Source organism: Pezoporus flaviventris, unplaced genomic scaffold, assembly GCF_033815535.1.
Source record: "Pezoporus flaviventris isolate CSIRO_AGI_PZ_B2104156 unplaced genomic scaffold, CSIRO_AGI_Pfla_v1 ptg000025l, whole genome shotgun sequence".
Taxonomy (NCBI): domain Eukaryota; kingdom Metazoa; phylum Chordata; class Aves; order Psittaciformes; family Psittacidae; genus Pezoporus; species Pezoporus flaviventris.
The window spans coordinates 14,058,041-14,076,145 of record NW_026892573.1 but is presented as its reverse complement, the minus strand read 5'-3'; the positions used below and the strand labels follow the sequence as shown (position 1 = coordinate 14,076,145).

The 18,105-nt window shown below is 41.4% G+C and overlaps 1 protein-coding gene across 1 annotated transcript in view; it reads right to left on the bottom strand.

The window, feature by feature from the left end:
- The window catches only part of UBL3 (ubiquitin like 3), a 55,009-nt gene extending 44,623 nt beyond the window's left edge, over positions 1–10,386 (bottom strand). Inside the window, exon 1 of the mRNA XM_061457591.1 lies at positions 10,272–10,386. Coding sequence (XP_061313575.1) covers positions 10,272–10,298 — 27 coding nt within the window. The 5' untranslated portion in view covers positions 10,299–10,386. The remainder of the gene's footprint in view (positions 1–10,271) is intronic.
- Positions 10,387–18,105: the final 7,719 nt, after the last annotated feature.

Here is an 18,105-nt window from a genome sequence, read left to right as displayed (position 1 = left end):
CTGGTCTTCATTTCTATATGCTAAAATCCACAAGCTAAAGCAAGAAGTTTTTTTAGTTGGTTGGTTGTTTTTTCAGAACAGAACAAAGGCGAACAAAATGACCTCCTCACCACATGTCCGTTATAAATAAAATTCATAAACTAGGATTAAGCATCAAAGTCAGGGCTGATATGCAGCAGCAGAATCAACTATAAAAGGCAAGAAACTATTCACCTTTACTCCACCTTATCTGGCATTAGTCAGCACTCCGAATTGTTCACTTTGGTGCTTGCCTTTATTTTATTAAACCAAGTTTGAAACTTACCAAGCAGCATATTTGCAGATAAAGGCACTGACTGCTACTCATTCTGTGCTCTATCCATAAGACAAGCTGTCTTTCCTACATTTAATTTCATAAATAAATAAATAGAGAATTTGAGGGTGATAATTTGAAAATAAAATTAAATGCCCGCATCTGGAAACTGATGTGGATTTGCTTCCTTCTCCTCAGATTGCTTCAGATTTAAACCTAATTTTGTTATATCAGCCTTGGGTGAGATGGTTTACTGTGAGGTGTCCCTGCCCATGGCAGGGGGGATGGAACGAGATAATCTTAAGGTCCTTTCCAACCCTAACTATTCTATGATTCTATTTGAAAAGAAGGAACATGAAAATTGACAGTTTTATTAAGGCTTGATCATAAAGTACTCAAAATTCCAGTTTCTTTGAAAGACCAACAAAGAACACTTCAGCAAAATCATGTGATTCTCAATCAATAATAACAGTTGAAGGAAATACTAACAGAGACCTACAACAAAACTGGTATGAAAATCAGCTTCCCCTAAAGCATTAGCCTCAAGACTTGCTTTTTACAACCCACTAACAAGTAAGTTTACAACATTCCTCCGAATGTTATTGGAAGCATCTATCCATGTATAAACATTATATTAACTTTTGCATAATTTTAATTAACTCACTGTCAAGTCTTACAGGAAGTCTCTGCAATAAAATCTTCACATCAGCAAAGAGCACACTAGCTTCACTTAAATGTTGGTTCAGTCATGCAATATGACTACTGTGAACAACCAAGACTGACGGGCACTGACGATGTACAAGAGCAGAGCTGGCCAGAGACATTTCAACTAAGTTTGGCTAAAACAGACAACGTCATTAAAAATACAAACAAAAACCATAATCTTGGCTCATCTTTGAATGTTGTTTCTGACTGCAGTTCAAACTAAGATTTCGTTCCCTGAAACTCTGGTGCAGTGTCATCTGGTATAAGAGTATATTTAAGTGAAATTACATTCCACAATACCCATAATCTTTGAGAATTAATAACCTCTTCTCTCACTGATCTTCCACAGATAAATGGATTTTTATGAAGTACTTGTTAAGGAGTCTACTATTACAGGAAGGCTCAAAATTAATTGAGACTCATCTTCCAGGAAAAGTTTGAGCAGCACAGGAAGATAAAGCACCATCCTGTCTCTGAACAATAAGGTGCTTTTCCCCCTCCTTATTCAGCACATGGCTCTGGAAGAAGAGACAATTATGTACTTATTTCACAGGATGGATAAATATTATTGAACAGTCAGGTATTTATGACTGGGTTTGTGCTTCATTTTACAAGTGGAAAAGTTTGGGGTTTATTGCCAAAAATAGCTATACAAGTGTACAAAGCATAAATCACTAAAACATGCAAGCCCAATAAAGTTTGTTTCCACCACAGATCAACAACCTGGATTAAGAAGTGAGCCCTAAACTTTCAGTCACACCACACAGCTGTTATGATGCACAACTTGCTTGCACAGATTAAAAGTATATTCATTCACAAGCAAAATGACATAAATATTCAGATTTAGTATGTCCTAAGTAACATGTTGTGCATCAAATACAATCACAGAACACTATCCCAAAAATTAAATTTATTTCAATGTTCATGTTACTGCTCATACAAATATTAATTCTATAAATAAATAAAAAAAGAATAACATGAATTACTGCAATTAGGTATTTCAGGCTTTAAAAGCATACAAAGGCCTCTGCTCAGTCCCTTACAGTATATAAATGGTAAGCATGTCTGAAAAATGTTAGACAGTATTTAATCTAAGAAATCCTGAAATAGACTGCTATTTTAGAAGAATTATTTTTATAGTAATATGATTTATAATACCTTTCCTGAGGCTTACTAGCATTTGCCACATATATTCACATCTAGATTGACAGTAATCTACCTTTAAGAAGAGAATCCTAAATTTACACCATCAACTATGAAAGATTTTTGAGTATCATTGCACTTCACTGCTTTATCACTATTCCATTATTTCTCTATATTAAAAACATTTATCAGACTCCAGAGACAGATTAAGTAGTGCTAACTAGAATGTACGTTAAGTATCAGAAACAGATTACAGTGATGTGGATCTCTGCCAGACCAAGAAATATTACCATATTGTAACTCCACTGAGGAGATTCCAGCCAATGCTACAGTATGACTTTGAAGTACTAAAATTCTGGAGATGAAACACGTTGTTTTTTTTCAATCTCTTAAAGAAAAAACACATTTAGTTCCTTTGTGCTTATTTTGAAATTGGTACTACACTTATATCAAATGTTTGAGAGAATTTCTTACGCAACATGATACTGTGAATGTGGCAAAACTGCCAATATTCAGATTAACATCCAGTTCCTCAGCTGCACTAAAAAGCACTCCAGGGTAAGACCACCTTCATTCCTCAGCAGTGGTCCAAGCTACTGACATAAATTAGATTAGCCTGTAATCTGAGCCAGCTCTCAGGAGAGATGGAAACCATCACAGTCCGTAGACACCAACACAAACATTTTCCAATTGCATCCCTGAGCCATTGAACGCCAAGTACCATTTTGGTACCTATGTCCCACTAAGGCAGAGACTCATTTTGTGGTAGTGGAACCAACCTACCAAACTCCTAGGCAAAACCTCTAGTTTTATTTGGTTGATTTATATGGGATACATAAAACTCAACGAATTTCTTACTTGTTTCTATCTCCATAACAACAGTACAACGAAATAAAATCCCAGTTAAACTTTGTCACAAGCATTCCATTTAACTCTAAACTGAATCTGCCAAATAATTTTAAATGGAAAACCAAAACAAAACAAACCCACAAATGTAATCCTGTCACTGGCAAGATAATTTCAAGTTTCTTTACACAAAGTAGAAAAAAAACCTACAGGATGCTGATGGCAGTGGCACAGTGTGTGATCTGTCAAATCTGCATTTTTACACAAAGTTTCTATTTGTGGAAAATACCCATTATAGTTTTTTAAATCAGGTTTCAACATACTTGCAGTCTTACTACAAACTGAGAGAGAGCCTTCACTGTGGGCGATTTACAAGCAGCAACAAATTTATCCTCTGTCAAGGAGCTAAACTCAATCCCAGCTTGTGACCACAAAATACAACAGATTTCCACAAGTCTGTAAGAGTACTCACCTGCAACAGCATTTAAGTATTTCTGCAGAACTATACTTTTAAGGCCCATCAGACCTACCAGTAAGTAGGCCTGAACTTTTTCTTTAAGTGTTGCTCTCAGATGTTAACAAACCTCTTAAATAATTCTCCCTACATTCCCAGAAAGCCTGTTGAGCAAGTCTTCTCCCTCTTCACATTTCTTTCAGATACATAGAACTATAGTATTGAAGTGCATAATGCTATCTGCAGAACCTTAACTGATGTCTCAGCAAACTTCTTTTTTTTAACAACTCTTGCAAGGTTTTGATTTTTCATCTTTTCTTCCCTCAACATTTCCCCACTATCGCTGCTTGCAACACTTAAGAGAACATCTGTGAACCTGTTTTGTTTGGAGGTATACAAAGTAAAAAATGTTCCAGTCATTGCTTTAAGATGTTCTACAACGTATGTATAACAGAGGCTGTCAAAAATTCAAGACTGTCGTTCTAGAAGAATTCACAGAATCACATTTTAACAAAAACTGGATTTCAAAAGAATGTTAGAACTGAGGAAGACCTGGAGTCTCAAAGTTCACATATTAAAATTTCTCACTGACTTTCTGCTTATCTTCAACAGCTTCTAAAATGAAAGCTTAGGCATATCCCTTTAATAATTATGGTGAGCTAAAGTTTACGCATGCAGATTTGTGGCAGGGAAGGTTTGCTACTTCAGTAGGCTCAATTAGTTGCTGCAAAAACAGTCTTAGCATGGAAAAAAGTATTGATCAGCTCTGCTTTTCACCGTAGTTAGACTGAGAAATAACCAAGTTAGTGGATCCAATACTATACACGGAAAAGACTGAAAATAAACTGTACTATCTCTTTTACATAAAACCACAATAATGATTAGTCACATTCCACATATTTCTGGATTCCTGCAAGCTAGAGTAGCACTCACAGGCTGAGTCAGAAATGAGCTCTCCATTCTGCTCAGTATTGCATAAGCAGACAGAGACATCACCAAAAGTTTACATTCTAACTTTTACTGAGAAACAAAGCTGCTTTACCAGGAATATAAAGCAAGTAAATCCCAGGTACATCATATACCATGACCATGGCTTTCAACATTCACAGAAGTTGTGCTTAGGAAGAACTCTGTTAAAAACAGAAAAGCACGCCATGCCCTTAGTCATTTTGTTTACAGTGCCATAAAAGTACTGCTTACAAAGTCTGCTGCAAGAACCACATTCAGACAGCCTAATTTCCTACTACTGCCTTAAGCCAAGCCAACAAAGAGTTATGTGCCTTGAATGATCTAATACTTTCAGTTTAGATACACACAAACAGCATTCACAAGTTCCAAGGTCAAATACAGATTATCAGTACCTGAAGTTGTCCCTAATTCCACACCTGAGAGGTACAACCTATCCCTATTCAGATCCCCACCGAGCTTTCCAGTTCCCACTGCTGATATCTGGCAATTTTTAAAATGCAGAATTCAATGTTCCTGTTGTACAGGCGATGATTTTGCTACACTTAGAAAGTTAACATTTGGGTCAGCCACTGGCTTCCCAGCGTTCCCAACAAGGGAGGAGTTAAATGTCCCTCAGTGCACATCCCCTCCAGTATTTCATCGCGTTAGACAACAAAAGTAGAGAGAAACCAATTCAGGTAACAACAACAAGGGTGGGTGGCAGGAAGGAAGAAACCATTTACACTGCCAGCCTACACTTCCCTCTAAAGTGCTGCACCAAGGCCCAGCATAAATATCAATTATTATCTCATCCACAGGTTACAGCAGTTCATCCCCAAATAAAATTAAATGAAGGACATGCAAACACCATTTCAGAGTATGCCTAATGTGTTCGGGTGCTGTGGAACTTCCACTACAGTGTCATTCATAAAATGCTAGACATTACTAAGATACTTCTTTTTGGTCGTTATATAAATAGGTAGGACGTTTTTTAATCTGTAGAAGAAAAAAGATGGGTGGGTACGGGAAAAAGTAAATTATACTGAAGTACAGCCAAACATAGACATCCAGCCTCAGCTTTTGACAAGTTTATCCATAGCCACTGCTGCAGGTAACAGATGAGGATGTTCTTTACCTGGTTACAAGAAACACTGCAATATGCTACAAAGGCTGGCTCAATATACAAGGAGTCAGAAGAAGCTTTATCAAGCTCTTCGTTCTAATGCAGATGCCACCAATTCCTTCTCCAAACGGAGGCAACAATCACAAAACAAAACACTGAGAATGACAATGGATAAGACAGGAGTATCTTACAATCAGCAAGTAACAGTGAAAAAATTTAAAAAAAAAAAAAAGAAGGAAAAAACTTCTGTACATAAAAACCTGTTAAGCTATTTCTATCTTGGAATGTAACGAATTAGAACTTTCAACATGGAAGGTACAAAAATACAAACAAATAATTACACCTTTATTAGGAAAAAAAAAACCAAACCGATTTACAGGCCTCACTTATGTCTCCTATGCACAAAGGCTACTAGGAATACAGTCATTTTTAAAACCAGGGAAAAGGATCCACTGAAGGCAAAAGGAAAAGCAGTTAAAATAGACGAACAGTACATTTTGTTCTGATACATTAAAATGCTATGAGTGAACAAAGTATTTTCATTCAATGTTCCAAGAGTATTATAGTGATGCCACACTTATTATTCTTAAATGAAAGAATTGTTCAGACTGAATGATGAACAACAAAGTTCAGCTGCTATGCAACCAGCTACACTTTCGAGTCCCTCCTGTTTGAACCTTATTCCTGGATGCCAGGATTCCTCCACTGAGGTAGCATCAGTTACATATCCATCCTTTTCCTGCTAGCTGCCATTAATATGCATTAAAAAGGAAGTCCTCATATACCTTAAGCTATTCATCACCATCCTATACTAAATTTCCTAAAAATGAATGCACAGAGATATTTCCACTAAAGATGCTGACACTAACATAGGGTGAACTTAGCAGGGTTTCTATTTATTATTCTTCTTCCACCTACTGCCCCCTTTTAACATTTTCCATGTATGTGTTTGAGACCATAGACTCCATCCCCTTGCATGTCTGCAAATGTCTCACACCAAACGTTGTTTTACTAGAAATAATCTCTCCCATACCACCTATATCTCCTAAGTATAGCATATGGATTCAATAGCTGTACATAATAAAATTCAAAAACCTGTTTGATAGATTTCAGTATTCTGCTGTTTTATCAAGTATCAAAAAAAAAACCAAACCAACCAAAACAAACAAAAACCCCACCATGAGCCTAAAGCATCATGCTCAGTTACTGCTCCGACAGAAAAATAATTTGATGTCCTAGAGGGCATGCACAGAACTGCCCAGGAAGAGTTTTTTCATACCTATATAAAACACACCGATACAGGCAACAGTGGTGACCATAACACTTTTCAGACATACCGGCCCCTTACTGTGAACTTCTAACATTGTATCTGTAAGAAGTACCATAGGCACACAGAATACAGAGACACAGCTTCCCAGATTCTGGCGATAACTACCAAAATAAAGAAGATTATTCAACTGAGTAATAACTCCTGTCTGACATAGGTTTTTCACAGCTTGTTTTAAAACAACAGTCAGCTACAGTGTTTAAACAAATGCCAAACTATTTTAATTTGGTCCACTCAAAAAAAAAAACAACAAAACACCTAAGTGTGATTAACAAGTCCATAAGCCACCTCATGTCTCTCTATTATTACAAAAGAAACACAACTTGCGAACAGCCTTCATGTTATTCACAGTCAAATTCTAGCTGCTACCGAACAGTAAAACTGATGAATTGCCTGATGAAATTATTGAAAGAGACTATTCAGAGATGCCTTGTTGCCACTACAAACACCAGTACTTATGTGAGAAATCAAACAAAATTAGGTTCTAGATCGGCAGTGCAGTCTTCAAGCACTGCACCATACAGAGAATTATAGAACAATTAGGGTTGGAAAGGACTTTAAGGTCATTTAGCTCTAACCCCCCTGCCATGGGCAGGGACACCTCACACTAAACCATGCCACCCAAGGCTCTGTCCAACCTGGCCTTGAACACCGCCAGGGATGGAGGTGAACAACCTCCCTGGGCAACCCATTCCAGTGCCTCAGCACCCTTACAGTAAAGAACTTCTTCATTATACCCAGTCTAAACTTCCCCTGTTTAAGTTTTAACCCGTTACCCCTTGTCCTGTCACTACAGTCCCTAATGAACAGTCCACCCCCATCTAGTCCAAATTAAGTTAATGAATCAAATACAGACATATTAGCACATTTCATTCCAGGAATGGAGTTTTAACCTGTAAGTAGCACATGCTGCTAAGGAATAATGCACCATAAACTTATAATACCTGGAATGTGGTGTGTCACTACCCAATTTATTAGTGGAATGCAAATCATAAAGTACTGCATTAATTATTTAAGAAGTGATGTTGAAATGGTTAGCTGGCAAAATCTGCTGTAGCTTTTTTTGTCTGACTAGATGTCAGACAAAAGGAGGCTGGATCAAATTATGCCTACATACAAGTAGAAAGCTTACTAAAAATTTGATAATTTACTATGAATTTCTGTGTAGCAGATCCTTCTCAGAGGTGGGACAGGAAGACAAACACATTTTTAAGAATCAGCAATTACAGTTTTTTACTATTATTATTATGAGGGTTAGTGCGTGAACCTGACATAAACAGTTTGAAACATAACCATTATAATGTTCCAGTAATTCATAGCAGATTTACTAAGTGTGATGGAGTCTTTGTAAACACTCCATCACACTGATGTCAACTCCTACTGAAATGGGAAACAACCTTTTTTGTATATTCAGATTACACAGTGGGTGGATAAGAGAAATGCAAACTGCAAAAATCCTGCACCAAATAAAAACACATATGAACAAAGTGACAGCCTGGTAAGTGCTCCTCTTTAAAGCTCAATCAAATAACAATCCTATTTTCTTTCCTGAACAAACTCCTTCTACCGACATTGGTAACATCTTCATTCAAATGTTTTTGTAATGACTCAGTATTTAAACATCACTGTGTATATAACAAGCCTCTTCCTGATTTGAAGACACAGCATTGCTAGGCCTAGCTATCTCTGTCATTGGTATTCTTATGACATCATAACAGAAGGAAATTGTTTTCATAGTAACAAAACAGTACTTCACCTATCTTAAAATGTGTCTATTTTGTCTAACGTGTCAAACACTACAAGCTTAGTGGCAGCATCATGATTCCCAGGCAGGCAAGACCTAGAAGTAATGTGGAGGTGGCAGCATGTTCAGCCCAGGTGAGAGGGAAGAGGACTGCTTCATGTCACAGCCAAGGGACTCCTCCAGGCAATGTAAAAAGCGGCACAAAGAGATTTGCATCTAACCCTCCACAGCTACTGAGAGGATTTCTGTGATATTATGCTAGACAGACACGTGAAAGCAAGAAGAGGCTTCAGAGTACTCTTAACTGCCAGACAGACCCTAAAATGAAATATATTAAAATGACAGTCTGAAAGGGTTTAAAGTCTGAGAGAGTTTTCTCACTACCCTTTTCATCCAGGGGGTGGGAAGTTATCTATAGTATTTGGGAAAGGCAGATAGGGAGAAAGAAAGAAAAGAAAGGGGGGGAAAAAAAGAAGTGAGCTTAAAACCATGTTTGATCATCCTCTCTTACTGCTTCTGCTTGCTTTTTTCAGCAGAATTCACTCATTTTGGCTGCAGTACAAAAGCTGTGAAAGAAACACTGAAAGTAAGCAACTAAAGGATAATACTGTTTCACCAGCCCGTTTGTCATACATATGCACCATTAATTGTATATCGACGGCTGAAACAAGGGCTACTCGGGGTTACTGTTATCACCACAGGGCAGGTTTTACTCCCAAAACATAACTTCATCCTGAAAGAAAACAAAGGCATGGACAAGCCTGGTGCACTGGAAAAAAATAGTACCTTTAAATGTGAACAGTAGTGGGTAGATAACGTGAAAATACTGTGCCGTGAGAATAAGGAACATATTAAACTGCAGCCACAACTTTTTTTTTCCCGATTAAGTGACTTACGGAAATACGTACAAAACGGGAAAGTCGTACTGAACGCAGGATTACTTATCAGACCTGATCCACCCTCCCTCCTCTTGCCCTTCTCCACCTTCCTACTTTAAATCAACCGAGCGTCCAACCCAGGCTGAAGTACAGTCCGCCATCCAAGTACGAGGAGTGCCCTTGAAAAATGTTCAGATTGCAGCTAGTGCACAAAGAACCTCGCCATGTAATGAGTGTATGAGAATTTCTCTCTTGCTCTTGACCCGGCAGCAAGTGAAGAGATTAACTGCCCATCAACATCGGAAGACAAAGCGTCGGTAAGAAACAAGCCAAGTTTGAGAGGAGAAAAGGAAGGAGGCTGAGACCAAATTTCAGCTGGTTTAGACAGGGGATAAAAAAAAAAATAAAATAAACAGCTCGAATAAATAATTCTGAATGCTCTTACTTCATATTATCTTTCAAAAAAAAAAAATGCTCAACATAGGTGAGCAGCAGTGCTACACGAAATAAGCACGGGCAGTCAGATATTTGCTGCCACAGGTAAGAGAAAGCAGACATCCCCCTTGCCTTGCTACATAGAAGGCAACGCTGCAGATTTCCCACTCTGCTACCAAAAAGCGGAGCAGAACCAGCATCTGGAGCTGGAAGAGCGTTTATTAACTCGGAACTTTTTGTTCCTTAAATATTTAACTGAGACAGGGTTTTTTTCTTTCTTCCCACGCCCCTCTTCTTTCTATTTTCTCTGCAAAAAAAAAGCCGAAATAAACGTTATTCCATAATAATATTATTATATAAGGAGCGCGAGACTTACCATATCAGCTGGAACGCTGCTGGACATCTTGATATTACCCTAAATGGCGCAAAACCAACTTAAAAAAAAAAAGGCACCAAGAACAGCCGGCTGCCGGAGAGCTTCAAGAAGCAAAACGGGGGTCAGTTTCCGAAGCAGCAACTTCCACGTCCCCTACGAAACAAAGGTGCCCGATGTGCAGCGGGGAACGCGGCCGGCTGAGGAGGAGGAATATCCAGGGGCAAGCGGTGCCGGGGCTGTACCGGATGAGCCAGCGGGAGACCAGAGATGGCAGCAGATCCCTGTCAGCGGCGGAGGCAGCAGCGGTGCCAGGTGGACCAGGCAGGACTACACCGCCACATGAGCTGCGTGCGGGCTTTTTCCCCCCTCGCTCCCTCTTCCTTCTCTCCCAGCCTTGACAAGTGACGACGGGATGATTCACGGGATAATGGTGCGTCCAAGTCACCTCCTCAGCCGGCGCAGGCGACCCGTGCGCGCAGGCAGGCGGGCTAGCAGGACCTCGCTCTGCCCTCGGCGGGGCAAGAGTGCGGGAGGGCCGGGGTGGGCCCGCGGCGGCTCGGGAGGACGCCGGGCTTTGGCCCCCCTCTAGGCGGTGTGCGGCATTCAACAGCGGCGGCCGGGGAGGGCTGCCTGAGGGGCGGCCGGAGGGGAAAGCCCTCCCCCGCGGCGCTCCGGCGGCGACAGCACTCGGCGGGGGCCGGGGGGCGTTCAACGGCGGCCGCCTCCCGCAGCCTCAGGTCTCCGCTCGCATCGCCGCCGCCGCCGCCTCAGCCCGCCCGCCCTCCCTCTCCCGTGTCTGGTCCTCCGGCGGCTCCGGGCTCCCCCCTAGTCCCCCGCGAGCCGCGCTGGCCCCGCTGCGAGCTGGAGGTGCCGCTCCTCAGCGCGATCCTCGCCCGCAGCCGCCCCCTGTCATCTTCGGCTCAAACCAACATGGCGTCTGCCGAGCGGAGGAAGGGGACACGGCAGGGAGAGACGAACCGACACCCCCCGTCTCCACCTCCCCCCCTTCCCGCTCCGCCGCAGCACGCACCGGCACCGCGCGGCATCATGGGGCTTGTAGGCTGTGGGCATGGCCACGCCCCCGCGCCGCGCCACTGTCGTTCGGGTGCTGTGGGGTCCCGTTCCCGCGGCGGGCCATGGCCGGGGCCTGGTAGCAGAGACCAGGCCCTGCCACCGCCACCGCCACCCGGGCACGTACCACATCAACCCGCCTGTAACCGAGGGCGGCTGCGGCCTCCTCGGGGTGTTTGCGGCTGCCCTTGCAGACCTTCCTCCAGGGATCCCCTCCCCGACCTGTAGGCTCGAGCTCTGCTCCTGTACGGCTTCCAGTAAACAAAAATAAATGTTTATGTTAGTGGTTTAATGTTTTGCACCCCAGGTCTGCAAGTGTGGCCCGTACATTTTTTGTATTTCTCATTTCTCACATTATTTTTAGAGTTTGAAATATCAAGGCTCTTGATTTTATCTTCCTTTTTTTCCCCCAAACTGCGTAGTTTTATTAACATGTAAAGCTCCTATGAGATTCCCACACGTCTGAAATGCTGTGTGTAATGGGTGTTTTACTCCTCATTCCAGGCTGCTCCCGGTGACTGTAAAGATGTCCAAGAGAAAAAGTGAAAATCAGGAAAGTTGAGTAGATGGAGCATGAGACAGAGGCAGCCCCGTTCCTTCTGGGACAGATCTCGTGTAAAACCACAGGAAATTAGGACCAAGTTGTTCCTTTTAATACTAAAAGTTTGACACTGCCTTTCCTCTTTGGGACTTTGGGGCAAAGGTAGCTTCTGGCAAGACACTGTCCTTTGCTGAGGCTGTAAGTCCGTTCTTTATACTTTGCTCCAAAACAACGCAAAGCAACTGACTGCAGCAGATGGATTTACCACAAGCAGCCGTGTTCGATGCCTGGGAGAAGACCTGGAGGCCAGCAGAAGTGACCCTACATGCAGGCCTCTGTGAGGGTCACACATTGTGTCATCCCCTCTCTTGTCAGCCAAGTTTGCTTAGGCAATGCATTTTTGGGAGACAGTGACTGAGGGATCTCTCACAGGAGGAGTGGATGAGAGCTGGGACTGTTGGGCCCCAGGAAGAGAGGTCTCAGAGGGCTCTAATCAGTGTCAGTGCCTGGTGGCAGGGAATGAAGGTGAGGAACCAAGGCTCTCCTCAGTGGTGCCTACTGACAGAACAAGGCAATGGAGACAAGATCAAAACCAATAAATTCAGTCTGAACATGGGAAAAGACTTGTTTCCCTAGGGGGGTGACTGAATGTTGACATAGGTTGCCCAGAGAGGCTGTGGAACCTGTAAGTGTGGCGATACTCAAAACTGAACTGGACATGTGCAGCCTGCACTGGCTGACCCTGCTCAAGCAAGAAGTTGGTGTAGATGGCCTCCAGCAGCCCCTTGCAAAAACAGTGATGCTGTAACTGTGACTCTCCCCTGATAAATGTTTTTATGGTTCCTCATATCATCATCCCCAATCCCAGTCAGGTCTTCTAGCCACCAATAGGATAAAAAAGCTTGTGTTCATAGGAGTAATAGCAAAATGTTGAAACATTGCTTAGTTCTTCTCCAGTTGGGTGTCCTTGAGGGACAAATCCAGTGCAGGGCTTCTCCATTCTTGGTTATTTGGTTTTGCTTTTTACTTTTATAAAACATCTAAATAGAAATGCTCATATATGATGGGATGAAGGGATAAGCCCTGAAGACTGTATCTCTATCCCAAATAATACATTCCTGGGTACATATGACTTTCTGGTTAAATCAGTGACAGACTGAAGAATTATAAATAGATCTCCCTGAATAGAGTTTTTACTGAGAATGTTATTAATACGGACTTTTTTCAAAAAAACCCAAAACCAAAAAAACCCACCAAAATTAAAAACCCTTACATACAACAGCTTAAGTTTGAACAGGCTCTTGAGATCTGGTCCTGGCCACCTTGCAGACCAGCCTTTCACTCCATGCAGACAACAGCCCTGTACAGGTACCTATGAACGCTCCATCCGTGGTGGTGTTCAAGGCCAGGTTGGACAGAGCCTTGGGTGACATGACTTAGTGCGTGGTGTCCCTTCCCATGGCAGGGGGTTGGAACTAGATGACCTTAAGGTCCTTTCCAACCCAAACCATTCTATGATTCTATGAAATTGGCAGCAACTTGGAATTGTGTCCTTGGCTGTACTGTGACTGCTGAGGTGCATGGCCCTTCCCACCACCTCTGCTACAAGGAGGCAGGGCAGACAGCAGGGCTTTGTAATCATTTCCAGTTCACAGTATGACTTGCCAAAGGTTGTATGGAAATACCCTTCAATTGAGCATTAAGAAGTCCATGTGCCGAAGCAAGTCAGAGAAGTAAGGATATCAGCAAGCACAGGCAAACTAGATGAGGGGCCAAAAAGGCAAGCAGGCGGCAGCAGGGCACTTCCACTGCATTGGAGATGGCTCTTCTAAATTATTTAGGAGGATGAGCTCATCTGTGGCACACAAAGATAAGCACATCCGTACGACATAACCATAAGGTAGAATACAGAAGATGTAGAGCCTAAACCAGCATGATTGTATAGGTTTTGCTTCTTTGCCTCTAGTTAACAGTCCATTAAAAGGAAGGATCATGCATCTTGTGTTGATGGAGCAGTAGGATACAGGAATAGAGAGGGGATTGTCCTTGCTACTTGGCTTACATGCAAGTTGGTCAACTTTTCTGTTGTATAAATGAGGATCAGCTCCCCTCTATGATGTGCAGTTGTGCTGTCCAAGAGATGGCATGAAGAGTTAACTTTATTATCATTACATATTTGATATCTTTATCTTTACTAATCTTTATTAATTATCATTACGTATTTGAATCTACTATTGTGACTGCAGGCCAGAATGCCACTGTGTTGGGCATAGCACAGTACAAGCATACATTAGTTTCTGTCCTGGAAGGTTCATAGTGCTGGGTTTACTCAACAGTTGACATAATTTTTTTCCCCTGTCTGTCAGCTATGATGACCCAACACAAATTAAGAGTTCAGCACAGCTGGTATATGCTGGGGATCATTTTAGGTTGATTGTGTGCTGGGCAAATTAATAAAAAGAGGTGATCTAGGTAGAAGTTGTACTACATGTGACAATATGGTAAATCCCACCAGTTTTATAGAGGTGAGGTCATGTATTTGAAATGCAGCATGGCCAAACATCAAACAGAAAACGATCTTTTGTCTTTGGGATGTATTAAGAAAGGCTGTTATGATAGTATTCATTTCACATTCGCACAGAGAGGAAATGAGTTGTGGTCAGCAGTAGTCAGCAGGAACAAGAAGAACTGCAGAAGTGTAGCTGCCTGCTGAGTCTGGCATCATCTTGCAGGTAACCCCCAGGCAAGTGCTACAGGCATACACATCTGAAAACAAATCTTTCCCACATCCAGTGAGCAAGCAAAGCAGGGAAATGCTGTTCGAGAGGAGTGCTAGCAACATAGAGAGCCTAGAAGGCTATTCTGCTTTTTGGAACCTAATCCTGTACTCAGATATACAAATCACCTCTCCATTAAGGCTTCCTTGCAGAATTGTCACATGAATTTAGCTGTCCAGGTACAGAATCATTCATCATTACTTTGGCAATTTATGAGGAAAAATGATGACATATGCAACTGTTTTTTTGCTCCTCATTTGAAAAATATGTCAAGGCATGAGTAAGTAAGTAGAATTTTGCTGTGCTCTATTCCATTTGAGAAGAATTGTGCCAGGTATCTATGAGCAGATTGGGCTGCGGCTTTAGTGTTTCATGGCCATCAGTACCAGCTGAAACCTGACTCTGTACTGGGACGTGCTTAATAGGAATAAAAGGTCTGTTATTATAAATCAGATTAGTAGTCCAGCCAATGTGATATCCTATCTCCAGCAGTGGCCAGCATCAAATGCTTCAGAGAAAGACACACAAACCCCCCACAATGGACAACCGTGTTATAATCTTATTTGCTAAGTTTCTACTGGTACCAAGGCTGCTAGAGAGGCTGGTTTATGCCCTGAAGCATAAAACTTCATCTCCTATGTCTTTTATAGCCTTAATGGCAGAATCGCCACTTTTCAAAAGAGCAGCACTCTCTCCCAACAGTTGTTACTATTGGGACTGGAGACCATGTCAAACCTACACTCCAAGACCAACATTGAAACTTTCAGCCCTCTCCTGTGCTCCAGAGTTTTCCCTTTTGAGGCAGTCTGTGAACAGGAGCATCTTCAAGAGAAGGAACACACACCACCATGAAATTTCCAGATTTTACAGAGCAGCCTGAGAAGGTGAAAGGCTCCTGAGACAAAGGGTTTAATTCTTTGGGGTTTGGCTGTGGGACAGATCAGGATTCTTTCCTTCTCTGGCAGCCACAGAGCAAGATATCCAGGGCAGCAAGGAACAGATCAGGTTAGTCAACAGGATACTTTTAATGTCTTTGTAGATATACATGGGCATTTTATATAAAGTCTTACAGAGCCAATTTTGTGTTTAATTTACCTGGTATGACTCAAGTCTTGTTGAATTCAGGCCTCTCACAGGGGAGTGTTCAGGCAAAAAGTTGCACTAAAAATGGGGGCTGGATCTTGCAGCTTGCTTGCCACCAGTAGTCTGCTGCTGTGCACTGTTGGTTTCTTGTGCTGGCCTTTGGAGAAATCTCATAATTTGTGATTTCAGATATTTTTTCGTACTAAACTAATTTCTTTCCCTTTGGAAGAACATTGATTTTTGCCTGTTTGCTGCTTCTGTGTCAAGTCAAACCAGCATGTGAGTCCTACCAGCCTCTCTGTTGATGCCAGCAGACTTCTGGGAACAGCATTTAGCAGTTCTCACCTGCCTCAGAGCTAGCAGGGAGACAACAAAATGACCTCTGAGGTTTTGTAGAGTTTATAATACACACCACTGGCCAGAATCATGGTTTATTTATTTACTTTTTAAGTTGTTCATCAGACCAATCTTGCTGGAAAATAAAAATGCAAACCGATTTAAAACAACTCACATCATGCACCTGAATGCCCCAATATGATTTAAGGATTTATTTCCCCCTCTCCCATTTGCAGTACCCTTGTACAAATAGAAGACAACAGGAAACAACAAGGTGTTACTGAGTACCAGAGGTTATTCTGACCTTCCTGTTAAAGCTGAACTAGGCAGGAACTCTGCCAGTCTAACGGGTGTAGCAGAGATGTGTAGTGGTGTTACAGTTACTGATGTCATTAGTTATGTCCGGGAACTCCTAAGAGCAGGGGTGAAAACTGATAGAGGAGGGTACAAAGGTGAGGGTGAAATAACGAGAAAGAAAGAATAACATGAGTAAGAACAATAAGTCCTCAGTCCTCTTTTGGAGAGGGCTCAAATCACCACTGTTCTTGAGGTGGCTTAACTCTCTGTACATCTAGGAATTTAGAGATGCATCTGTCCAATCTGTACTGAAAAATAACCTTGAAAACAACTGGAAAAAGTTCTTTATTATATAGTAGATGAGAAACAGGAGGGAGAACTTTTAGCACAGAAGCATCCAACCTGGATCAGCTTCCTGACAACAAGGAGTAATTAAGGGAAGTATTACTTAAATATTAAACTTAAACAGGTGAAGTTTAGATTGGATATAAGGAAGAAGTTCTTTACTGTTAGGGTGGTGAGGCACTGGAATGGGTTGCTTAGGGAAGTTGTGAATGCTCCATCCCTGGCAGTGTTCAGGGCTAGGTTGGACAGAGCCTTGGGTGACATAATTTAGTGTGAGTTGTCCCTGCCCATGGCAGGGGGGTTGGAACTGGATGATCTTAAGGTCCTTTCCAACCCTAACGATTCTATGATTCTATGATTCTATGAAATAATGCTCAAGCTCTGAACTTGAAACTTGGATTTAACAAAAGATTTACAAAACAAAGCAGTAAGATGCTTTTTAATATCATGAAATCAAATATGTGGAAATTATAAATGCCTATAATTTATCATAAGTGTTATTATTCCTATAATTTAGCATAAGGGTTATTATTCCTGTAATTTATCATAAGGTCTTAAGGGTTGTGGTGGTACAAATTGTTAAAATTTGCAGAGAAGAGGGAAGTCAAAGACCCTGAAAGAGCCATATCAAATTAAATGACAGCTCTGCAGAAAAAGGAACAAGAATCTGTGACTTTGGTGAATGTCTGCTACAGAACTCAACATTGCCAATGAAATTGTCTAGAAAATAATTAAAGAAAAAATGCATAGTTAATGTTCAAGAAGGATAGAAAAAGAGCACCAGAAATTACTCTCAGTCCAACTAAGGATGCAGAAGGAAAATGGCTTTGTAAAACTGTTAAACATGAGAGCTATAGCTCTTATTGCTTGTTGGTGCCACCAGGATCCCAGCCTTCATTTATGCTTTAGAGGAGCCGCTGCAGCCCAAGGCTTAGTGTAGCCTACTATCTGTGCAGAGTCAAACTCAGCAGGGATCTTGGAGCATGGACTGCAGTTTATCATCGCTCTGTCCTGCTGACTACAGCAGGATGTTTTTTTACATTATCAGGCAGCTAGGTTAATTTATTTTTATATTTTTTTGCTGTAAAGGCCTCCAGTGGGCAGCTAAACATTAGTGGTCTCTCGTTATAGGTCATGTTTACCATTTATAAAATTAGTACTAAAAATAGTAAATGGAAGTAAGAAATCATTCTTGCTTGTTTGATATTCATGTCTGTTATCTACACGACATTAGAACTCTTTAGGTTTTTATATTTAAGGATGTTCATATGTCTTGTTTAAGGCTGTTATTTATATGGATGGGTATATATTCATAAATATATGTTTATATAAGCTCTAATTCTATATGCCCACATGCTTATTAATTCTCTGAACATTTTTAAAT